The sequence below is a fragment of the Dryobates pubescens genome, chromosome 7, assembly GCF_014839835.1.
Source record: "Dryobates pubescens isolate bDryPub1 chromosome 7, bDryPub1.pri, whole genome shotgun sequence".
NCBI lineage: Eukaryota > Metazoa > Chordata > Aves > Piciformes > Picidae > Dryobates > Dryobates pubescens.
Window position 1 is genome coordinate 155,012 of NC_071618.1, and position 11,251 is coordinate 166,262.

The following is an 11,251-nucleotide window of genomic DNA, read 5'->3' on the forward strand; positions in this document are numbered from 1 at the left end:
TGGTGGACGGTGTCAAAGGCCTTGCTGAAATCCAGGTAGACTACATCCACAGCCTGCCCCACACCCACCAGGCAGTCACCTGATCATAGAAGGAGAGGCAGGACCTGCCCTTCCTAAATCCATGCTGGCTGGACCTGAGCCCTTGGCCATCCTTCAGGTGCGCAGTTATTACTGTCAGGATAATCTGCTCCATCACTTTCCCTGGCACTGAGGTCAGGCTGACAGGCCTGGAGTTTCCAGGTTCCTCCATCCGACACTTCTTGTGGATGGGGACCACAATGGCCAGGTTCCAGTCATCTGGGAAAAAAAAAATATGAAGAGACAACAAAACGCCTCCTGCTTTAATTGTTCTCATTGTTCAACTCCTACAGCTGGAGGAGGCAACAGCAGGGAACAGCCAGGCCTGGCAGGGTGGAATTAGCACATGGCAGAGTCGGCTCAACACGTGGAAGGAAAAAAAATCACCAAAATGAACCTTTCCCAGCACAACCCGACTCCTGGAGTCATATTCCCACAGCAACCAGCAGCCTTTCGTGCCAGGGAAGGATATTTCAGGTGGATTCAGGAGGAAGCCACATTTAGAACCAGAGGAGGCACTGTGGTGACTTACAGCGCGTCGACGGGGACGTCCGAGGCCAGGCGCTGGCTCGCCCACCTGATCAGGTAGTAGGAGAGCAGGAGGAGAGTGGTGCGGGGCAACAGGTCCTGCTGAGACTGGAAGAGTTGGCCCCCTCCCAAAACCATAGCATCTCCCAGCCTCAGCAAGAGCTGCTGGAGGATCAGCAGGTCCTGGCAGATGAGGAAGTGGATGGTGGCAATCTTACAGACTCCCCAGCACAGCACACTGCCAGCCATGCCACTGCCTCACAGTTGGCTGAGGTTCAGCTGCAGGTTTAGGTGAGGAGCGCTCTCCATGTAGGTGTCCATCTCATAGTCCATCTCTTGGATGAGCACCCCAATGGCGTGGATGGGGTTCCTGATCTCCTGCAGTTTGCTGTGGATCTCCTCTATCACATTTTCTGTGTCATTAGCTATCAAGTCCTCCAGGATCTGCTCTGCAGCCTTTTCTGGAGGCTGGAGGAGGGAGCAGGCCATTTCCATGCTGAAGGCCATGTCCATGGAAATTGATTCCCCGATCAGGCGAAGGCACTGGACAAGACAGACAACATCATGAGGCATCTCCAAATCATCAAAGACAGCAGCAGCATCCTCAGTCAGGAGGTGCTCATTGGAGAGAAGATAAAGATGGTCCACTCAGGGACAGGGCATGAGGAAAGACACAGACACAGGCAAATCATGCTGGTGTAAGGGTTCAAGAGCAGGACCAGAGGCCGTGAGATTGCTTCCTGGTACTGAAGGCAGCAGGCATAGAACTTGGACCAGAACTCCACCTGCAGCTGCCAGAACTCCTCTGGTGAGCACTCATACTCTGTCACACCACCCTGGAACTCACTTTCCACAGCCAAAGTAACCTTTTTAAACTCATCCCATGTCAGATCCATGTGCCTCTCTGTTCCTTGAGAAAAGATCTGCAGAGCCTTCTGGATAGCTGCATTGCTGAAGCACCCAGACATGAAGAGATACTCCAGGTAGGTCTCCCTGGGGTCCTGATCATGTTGAACTGTCACCTCCCCCTCAGGCAGAGGCTGCACAAAGACCTGGTTCCACTGGCCTGCCACATTTTGCTCAAAGTTGATGTATTTCACAACTGTTTGGTTCTCCTCATTGTGCCACAGCACCCAGATCTCGGCCGAGGTTAAGGCAGATTCAACAAGAGTCTCCTGGGAGGAGAAGAGGGAGAAAATGTGGTCCAGGCTGTAGTGGCTGCTCTCAGTGCTTACCAGCTGGAAGACACAAAACCATGCTCTCTTGGGTGCATGCATGTAGACACCCAGGTAAAGCCCCGGGCACTGGGAGAAGGCCAGTCACAGGTGGTGGCCGGTCCCAGCTGTGAGCTGCAGGTCCCTGCTGACCAGCATGAACTCCAGCAGGTCTGCAACCATCAGACACATCTGATCCTTGTAGGACCACATCTGAAGTTTATGGTCCTGGCAGAGGAAGGCATCATGCTCCAGGCAGCGCACGGAGAGGCTGACAGGCAGGTGAGAGGGGCTGTGTATTTCTGTACATATTGTAAATATTGTATATTGTGTACACATTCACCGGCATCCAGCTGGTCAGGAGACTCTGCATCCCCGAGCTCTGCTTCAGCTCCACCACCGAAACCATTCCAGGCGCATCATGAGGAGGCTGCTTAAGGACAAAGATCCCTCCAGATGCTGAGGGCAGAGCAAAGAGAGCTTCCCCCTCACTGCTCAGCCATGTAGCTGAGGCAACTGAGTCGGGGGCCAGCCCTGGCACGTGGGCTGGCCTTCCCAGCCCTGGGAAGATACTGAGTCCAATTGTTCCAACTCTTGGCCATATATTCTGATGTTAAGTTTGTCTTTTCAAATTCCTCCCAACTAAAGCCATGAAAATTTTTAAATCCTCCGTAAGTTTTGTTAAACCACACTAAAAATAGCACATATAAAATGAAAAAACTTTAAAAATGACATGCTTTAACAATTCTTTCTTGTGACATCATACCTGAACTCCCCCTTTTTGGTTTTATAACATAAAAATGAAAGTGACTTTTATGCTATAATCCGTTTTAACCTTCCCTTTAACCATTTGAGATTATTACTCCACTATGACATGCTGGTGAGCTAACACATAACCCCATGTGAACGTGTTTCCTAATCACACAGCAATTAAGCGGTACTCAGTCCTAATTCAGATGCCTTATAGTGACATTCATGTGCAATCAGCCTCAGATCGATGCCATCAGTTTCAGTTCAGCATGACAGCCACTGTGATCAGTCTCTGGTCTGCTGATTTTCAGCTTCAGGGGCATTGCCATGTGTCAGTTCCTGCATTGTCAGCGATGTTTGCAGAACAGAGTTGCAGAACTGATCTTTCCAGCTCATGACATGGATTGACTTTTGCTTGCTAGCATCACAAAAATCCTGTAGGTGACAAAATGTACTTCCTCTTCCTACACTAACAAATCCATTTGCCTTTCTGTGACCGTTTTAGGCTGTGCCTTTAAGAAAGAGACAGTTGCTGGAACACTCTGGCTGAATGTTTTAATATTGAAATGAAAACATGTTATTCAAAACTAATTTCATTGGTAGATAGGTAAAATGCAACTTTAAGTTTTAGTTCAGTTGGAATCTTTCTCAGTTGCAGTCTGTTCTGTTTTTTTCAGCCTGTCTGCTTCTGAGCAAGAGCTGCGGGACCTGTTAACCTTGAGATAAGAAAACTAATCCTTGCATGCACTTTGAGCCTAATGAAATTACCTCCTTAATAATTACTTTCTAACCTCTTTTTGGGAAAAAAGGGAGGTAGGGGGGAGAGAGGGGGTACAGGGGGGAGAACCCTCATCCAGCCAGGAGGAGGGAGTTTTGTTCTGTATTATTTTCTTTGCTGTGTATTTCTGTACATATTGTAAATATTGTATATTGTGTACATATTCATTGCATTTCATCCTGCTTGTAAACAGAGCTGTAATTCATCTTGCTTCTCCGACTGAGTTAGCTGTGGTTTCTTTCTTTGTGGGGGAGGGAGAACTGACCCTTCTCTCACCACACCTTTTCCTAGGCTAAACCTCTCTGTATGTGACGTATCCAAAAATACCTTACCTTTTTGTGGTTTTTTTGTGCTTTTATAATCCTTATCTTAAAACACGACCATGAATATAAAGACAAAGAAATTTTACACCAAAAATCCATAAAAGTCTCAAAAACTGTCAACATTAAATCACTCTTTTTTTTTTTTTAATAAACAAAAAAGATGTTACATAACATAGAGCACTCTTTTGAAATGCTGGCACACAAAAGGGTTCAAACCAGAAGAAAAACTTAACATTTTATTTTGTAGAATAACTTATTCTACTCATTATTACTTTTATTTTATTATACTTATTTATTGCTTAACATACCTTATCAGAATTACTAAATACTTATCATAAGTACTCATTATTCATTATCCTTACTGGAAAAACTTGACTACTACAAAAATCAAAAAAACTCCAAAATACATTATAATAAACCCCCAAAGCTAAAATAATTCTCCATATCAGGTTTGCACCTACAAAATGTTAAAATATCTTTCCTAACAAAACTTAGCACTGTCCCTCAAAATCTCAAACAGCTTCTGCAGACAGCAAAACACTGCAAGCAAGAGAGAGAAAGAGAGAAGACAAAGAGAAGGATGAGGGGGGAAGGAGGGAGGGAAGCTGCAAACAGGCAGCAGTAGAAAGAAACAATCTTCTCCCATTCTTTACAAGCTGTTATCTTCAGAAATGTGCAGATTTTCAAGCTTTACAACTAAAGTTCTGACTGCATGAACACTGCTTTCAGCTCCAACATTTACTTTTCAATAGTTTCTGGGCGATGAAAAAAATAGAATCATAGACTCAATAAGGTTGGAAAAGACCTCAGAGATCATCAAGTCCAACCTGTCACCCAACACCTCCTGACTAACTAAACCATGGCTTCAAGTGCCACATCCAATCCCCTCTTGAACACCTCCAGGGATGGTGACTCCACCATCTCCCTGGGCAGCACATTCCAATGGCCAGTTACTCTACCTGGGGAGAACTTTCTCCTCTCCTCCAGCCTAAACTTCCCCAGGCACAGCTTGAGACTGTGTCCTCTTGTTCTGGTGTTGGCTGCCTGGGAGAAGAGAGCAGCCCATACCTGGCTACAACCTCCCTCCAGGTAGTTGTAGACAGCAGAGCAACTGATGTCGATTACCTGGACCTGAGCAAAGCCTTCGACACTGTCCCGCACCACATCCTGGTCTCCAGGCTGCTGACACAGGGGTTTGATGGGTAGACCACTAGATGGATAAAGAACTGGCTTGATGGCTGCACCCAGAGAGTGGCTGTCAATGGGCCCATGTCCCAGTGGAGGCCAGGGACAAGCAGAGTCCCTCAGGGATCAGTCCTGGGACCAGGCTTGTTCAACATCTTTGTGGGTGCCATGGGCAGTGGCATTGAGTGCACCCTCAGCAAGTTTGCTGATGACACCAAGCTGTGTGGTGCAGCAGACATGCTGGAGGGAAGGGATCCATCCAGAGGGACCTTGACAGGCTGGAGAGGTGGGCACAAGCCAACCTCAGGAGGTTCAACAAGACCAAGTGCAGGGTCCTGCATCTGGGTCGAGGCAATCCCAGGCACAAATCCAGGCTGGGCAGGGACTGGCTGGAAAGCAGCCCTGAGGAGAGAGACTTGGGGGTGCTGGTGGACGAGAAGCTCAACAGGAGCTCTCAGTGTGCACTTGCAGCCTAGAAAGTCAATCAGATCCTGGGCTGCAGCAAGAGAAGTGTGGCCAGCAGTTCAAGGGAGGTGATTCTCCCCCTCTACTCAGCTCTGGTGAGACTCCACCTGGAGTACTGTATCCAGTTCTGGAGCCCCTATTACAAGAGGGATATGGACATGCTGGAGCATGTCCAGGGAAGGGCCACGAGGATGAGCAGAGGGCTGGAGCACCTCTGCTGTGAGGACAGACTGAAGGAGTTGGGGCTGTTCAGTCTGGAGAAGAGAAGGCTCTGAGGTGACCTAATTGTGGCCTTCCAGTATCTGAAGGGTGTGGTAGGTTGAGAGAGGGCTTAGCTCTCCCTCCTCCACAGTGTAAGAAACCACAACTAGCCCAGTCGAAGAGCAAGCTATATATTTACAAGCATATATGGAAAGCAGGTTATATATAACACAATATATACAGGTATTTACAATATATACACAGAAATACAGAGCAAAGAGAAATAACACAACAGAAATCCCTCCCCGAGGGAGGGATCCCCTCCCTGTAACCCCCTCTCTCCCCCCCTACCTCCCTTTTTCCCCAAAAAGGGGTTAGAGAGAGAGAAAGGCAAGTTATAAGGAAAAGAGTTGTTAGTAAGCTTCAAAAGCCCATGCAGGATTAGTGTTTGCTTATCTGAAGGCCAACTCCAGCAGTTTGCAGAGAAGCAGGCAGGGAGAGCAGGCTGAAAACCCAAACTCCCCCAACTCCCCAAACTGAACTGAACTGATGAAAAAAAAATTCCAACTGCTCCACAATTTTGTCCATCCACCAATGAAATTCGTTTAGAATATCAGAATGTTTTGGTTCTAGTACCGAAAACATTTAGCCAGTGTCTCAGCACTGTTTGTCCTTAAAGGCACAGTGTCAAACGGTCACAAAGGGGACCTACAAGAAGGCTGGGGAGGGACTGCTCAGGATCTCAGGTAGTGATAGGACTAGGTGGAATGGAATGAAGCTGGAGGTGGGGAGATTCAGGCTGGAGGTGAGGAGGAAGTTCTTCCCCATGAGAGTGGTGAAGCCCTGGAATGGGTTGTCCAGGGAGGTGGTTGAGGTGCCGTCCCTGGGGGTGTTTAAGACCAGGCTGGATGAGGCTCTGGCCAGGCTGATCTTGTGTGGGGTGTCCCTGCCCATGGCAGAGGGGTTGGAACTATCTGATCCTTGTGGTCCCTTCCAGTCCTGACTGATACTATGATACTATGATAATGTCTCCCCTGAGCCTCCTCTTCTCCAGGCTAAGCAACCCCAGCTCCCTCAGCCTCTCCTCACAGGGCTGTGCTCCAGACCCCTCCCCAGCCTCGTTGCCCTTCTCTGGACACATTCCAGCAACTCAACATCTTTGCTAAAGTGAGGAGCCCGGAAATGGGCACAGGACTCAAGGTGTGGCCTAACCAGTGCTGAGCACAGGGCACAAGGACTTCCCTGCTCCTGCTGGCCACACTATTCTTGATGCAGGCCAGGATGCCATTTGCCGTCTTGACCACCTGGGCACACTGCAGGCTCATGTTCAGCTGCTGGCAACCAGTACCCCCAGGTCTCTTTCTGTCTGGCTGCTCTCCAGCCACAAGAAGGGCTGGATGGAGGAACCTGCAAACTCCAGGCTTGTCAGCCTGACCTCAGTGCCAGGGAAAATTCTGGAACAGGTCATCTTGGGGGCAATCACACAGCACTTACAAGATGGCCAAGGGATCAGGCCCAGCCAGCATGGATTTAGGAAGGGTAGGTCCTGCCTCACCAACCTGATCTTCTATGCCCAGGTGACTGCCTGGTGGATGTGGGGCAGGCTGTGGATGTAGTCTGCCTGGACTTCAGCAAGGCCTTTGACACCATCTACCACAGCAAACTCCTGGCCAAGCTGTCAGCCCCTGGCTTAGACAGCAGCACTCTGAGCTGGGTTATGAACTGGCTGGAGGCTGAACCCAGAGAGTGGTGGTGAATGGTGCCACAGCCAGCTGGCAGCCAGGCACCAGTGGTGTCCCCCAGGGATCAGTGCTGGGCCCCATCCTGTTCAATATCTTCATTGATGATCTGGATGAGAAGATTGAGTCAGTCATCAGTAAAGCTGCAGATGACACCAAGCTGGGGGCAGGAGTTGATCTGTTAGAAGCACTTTCTGGAGGGACCTTGACTGACTGGACAGATGGGCAGAGTCCAACAGGATGGCATTCAACAAGACCAAGTGCTGGGTGCTGCACAAGAACCCCATGCAGAGCTACAGGCTGGGGTCAGAGTGGCTGGAGAGCAGCCAGGCAGAAAGGGACCTGGGGATGCTGATTGACAGCATCTGAACATGAGCCTGCAGTGTGCCCAGGTGGCCAAGACAGCCAACGGCATCCTAGCCTGCATCAAGAATAGTGTGGCCAGCAGGAGCAGGGAAGTCCTTGTGCCCTGTGCTCAGCACTGGTTAGGCTACACCTTGAGTCCTGTGTCCAGTTCTGGGCTCCTCAGTTTAAGAAGGACATTGAGAGACTTGAAGGTGTCCAGGGAAGGGGAACAAGACTGGGGAGGGGTCTGGAGCACAGCCCTGTGAGGAGGGGCTGAGGGAGCTGGGGTTGCTTAGCCTGGAGAAGAGGAGGCTCAGGGGAGACCTTCTTGCTCTCTATAACTACCTGAAGGGAGGTTGTAGCCAGGTGGGGGTTGGTCTCTTCTCTCAAGCTGTGCCAGGCGAGTTTTAGGCTCAAGGTGAGGAGAAAGTTCTTCCTAGAGAGAGTTGTTAGCCATTGGAATATGCTGCCCAGACAGGTAGTACAGTCACCGTCCCTGGAGGTGTTCAAGAGGGGATTGGATGTGGCACTTGGTGCCATGGTTTTGTAGTCATGAGGTGTTGGGTGACAGGTTGGACTTGGTGATCTTTGAGGTCTCTTCCAACCTTATTGATTCTATGATTCTAAATTTCATATTCATATATTAATAACCTCTTCATCACACAAAGGCAGTGCTGTGGTACAAAAGGGCACTCACAGGGAGACTGGCCCAGCCCTTGGGTTTCTCTTTCAAGGAAGAGACAGGGAGGAAGGATGGAGACATACCAGTGAGGGTGGTGAAATATAGAGGTGAACTAGAGAGAACACTGGGTGTCTTCAAAGTAAGAGGTTTAGATATGGGACACTGTAGGACAGGCTGTGGTGGGGACACCTGAGGTCCGTGACAAAGCTGAAAGTACTCAACAGAGATGACCTCTTCATCACCATGGCTGTGGCCATTGCCTCTGCAATCAGAAGGTAGCTGAACTTTATTCACAAAGACCTCATTGCCTCCTTGCCCCAACCAGCAGTGTCACACCATAGACCTGCTCCAGCTATTGCACATCCTCACATCCCACTGCACCAGGAAGAGCCCTGAGCCGTGTCTGATGGACAGGATCTCCCTTCCCTGGAGCTGAAGACCAGGACTTGGCCCTTTGGCTTGAGAAAACCCATCCATATTTGCTCAGCATGAGAGCAACTCTGGCACTGTCTTGCCCTTGCTTTCTTCTGTTCTTGCTTCTTGCTTTCTGCTCTAACAAGCCCCTGGGGAGGCTTTGTCAGCGATGGTCCTCAGTGGGACCCATTAACACTCCAGCAAACTTTGCAGCTTGATAATGATCTCCTGAGAGGTCTTTTTCAGCTTCCTTTCAGTCTGTGAGGCTCATGGACTCAACACCATAGCCAGCAGAGAGGTCATTAAATGCCTTGGGCTGGTCCTCTGCTGCTGAGCTGGGCCAGACTCCTGGGCTGGGGGGAGTTGCTGGCAAGCAGGCAGCACTTTAAAGAGACAGCTCTACCCAGGAGCTGCTCCTCTGCACAGCACAGCAGGGCTTAGGGCACTGCCAGGGGATCTCAGGGAGATGAAAAAGGCAGAGAGAGCTTCAGGGTGGCCAGGACTGGGAGACTGCTGAGAGTTTGCTGGAGAAGTCACTGCAGTCACTGACACAGTGGGTGCAGGACACTGCAGCTGTAGCTCCATCTCAGCAGCTGATGTTCAGCTGAAGGCTCCTGGAGTGTTCACACAGAAGGACGACCAAAGACCTTCAGTTCCATCCATTGAGCAACAGAAGTGGGTAAGGAGAAGCCTTCACCCCCAGCCCCTCTCTTCCCTTCACTGTCTGCAGCACTGCAGTGCTGGTCTCTCTTTCTCCACCTGTCCATGGGACTCTTGTTCTCCGGGATTGGGCTGTTGGTCACTTTCTATTCTGAAACCAGAGGCATCTTCATGGTAACTCTGTGTCCCTGCTGCATTTGAAGCTGGGATAAACCCTGCCATTGGTTGGTAGTGATGGGAATGAGCTGATCCTTTCCTCATGCAGCTCAGGGAGGAGGGTTATGGTTAGCTTGAGAGACGTGTCCCCTAACTTGTCACTGTCTTTCCCTCCTTGGACAGGTCTCCATGCTCAGAGGCAGCAGATGTCCAACAGCAGCTCCATCACCCAGTTCCTCCTCCTGGCATTCACAGACACAGAGCAGCTGCAGCTCCTACACTTCTGGCTCTTCATGGCCATCTACCTGGCTGCCCTGCTAGGCAATGGTCTCATCATCACCACCATAGCCTGTGACCACCACCTCCACACCCCCATGTACTTCTTCCTCCTCAACCTCTCCCTCCTTGACATGGGTGCCATCTCCACCACTGTCCCCAAATCACTTGCTAATTCTCTGTGGCATATCAGGACGATCTCCTACAAAGGATGTTCTGCACAGCTCTTTTCCTTTCTCTTCTTCATTGTAGGGGAGTATTTTCTTCTCACCATCATGTCCTATGATCGCTACATTGCCATCTGCAGACCCCTGCACTATGAGACCCTCCTGGGCAGCAGAGTTTGTGTCCACATGGCAGCAGCTGCCTGGGCCTGTGGCTTTCTCTATGCTCTGCTGAACACAGCCAATACATTTTCACTACCCCTCTGCCAGGGCAATGCTCTGGAGCAGTTCTTCTGTGAAATCCCCCAGATCCTCAAGCTCTCCTGCTCCAGCTCCTACCTCAGGGAAGTTTGGCTAATTGTGCTCAGTGTCTTTGTAATTTTTAGTTGTTTTGTGTTCATTGTGGTGTCCTATGTGCAGATCTTCAGGGCTGTGCTGAGGATCCCCTCTCAACAGGGACGCCACAAAGCCTTTGCCACCTGCCTCCCTCATCTGGCTGTGGTCTCCTTGTTTGTCAGCACTTCATTTTTTGCCCATCTTAAGCCCCTCTCCATCTCCTCCCCATCCCTGGATCTGGTGGTGGCAGTTCTGTATTCAGTGGTGCCTCCAGCACTGAACCCTCTCATCTATAGCCTGAGGAACCAGGAGCTCAAGGCTGCCCTGAGCAAACTGATCACTGGATGCCTTCAGAAGCAATAAACTGTTTGTCTTCTCCTGCAGAGCAGTTCTGATGTCACTCAGTGCAGGCCCAGCCTGGCATCTCAGGTTTTGGCTGCTGCTGGTGGTGTTCCATTCTGAGAATGTTGTTTCCCCACAAGTGTCTTTCTCCAGACCATTTCTGATTCAGTCTTGGCCTGTCCGGTGTGACTCAAGAGACTGTAGACATCAGGAGCTGTGCTTCCTGTGTGTTCAACACAAGAAGGCACCCTGCAGGGACTTGTTTCTCTTAGCTCCTTCCTTCAAGCCTACTCTGGAGCTGCAGGGCAGTGCCTGTGTGCAGAGGTGGAGGGGCAGAGTCCCAGCACAGCAGCAGTGCCAGGGAGCCCCAGCACTTGGGCTGTCCTGAGCTTCTTTTTCCTCCCTTCTGCACTCTCCTACTGAGCCTCTGTGCTGGAGCCAGGCTTGAGTGCTCTGTCAGATTGGGCATCTGGCTGCAGACAGTGCTGGAGCCTGGCACTTGAGATGCAGAGTAGTGGGGACAACTCCTGCATAACATGTGAGCAGACTGACTATCTGCTTAACCTGGTGGCCAGACTGAAGGACGAGGTTGCTAGACTTAGAGATGTAAGGAAT

General features: G+C 50.1%; 1 protein-coding gene and 1 pseudogene across 1 annotated transcript; one reads left to right on the forward strand and one right to left on the reverse strand.

Moving 5' to 3' along the window:
* Positions 1–606: 606 nt before the first annotated feature.
* Positions 607–2,893, reverse strand: LOC104303226 (nuclear pore complex protein Nup160-like; annotated as a pseudogene).
* Positions 2,894–9,709: 6,816 nt separating this feature from the next.
* LOC104303225 (olfactory receptor 14A16) lies at positions 9,710–10,657 on the forward strand. Its single transcript, XM_009903827.2, has one exon. The coding sequence runs from the start codon at positions 9,725–9,727 to the stop codon at positions 10,655–10,657; it is 933 nt and encodes a 310-aa protein (XP_009902129.2). The 5' UTR covers positions 9,710–9,724.
* Positions 10,658–11,251: the final 594 nt, after the last annotated feature.

What these genes read in the sequence shown, in the direction of transcription:
- LOC104303225 (XM_009903827.2), top strand. Translation starts at nt 9,725, where the DNA reads ATGTCCAACAGCAGCTCCATCACCCAGTTCCTCCTCCTGGCATTCACA.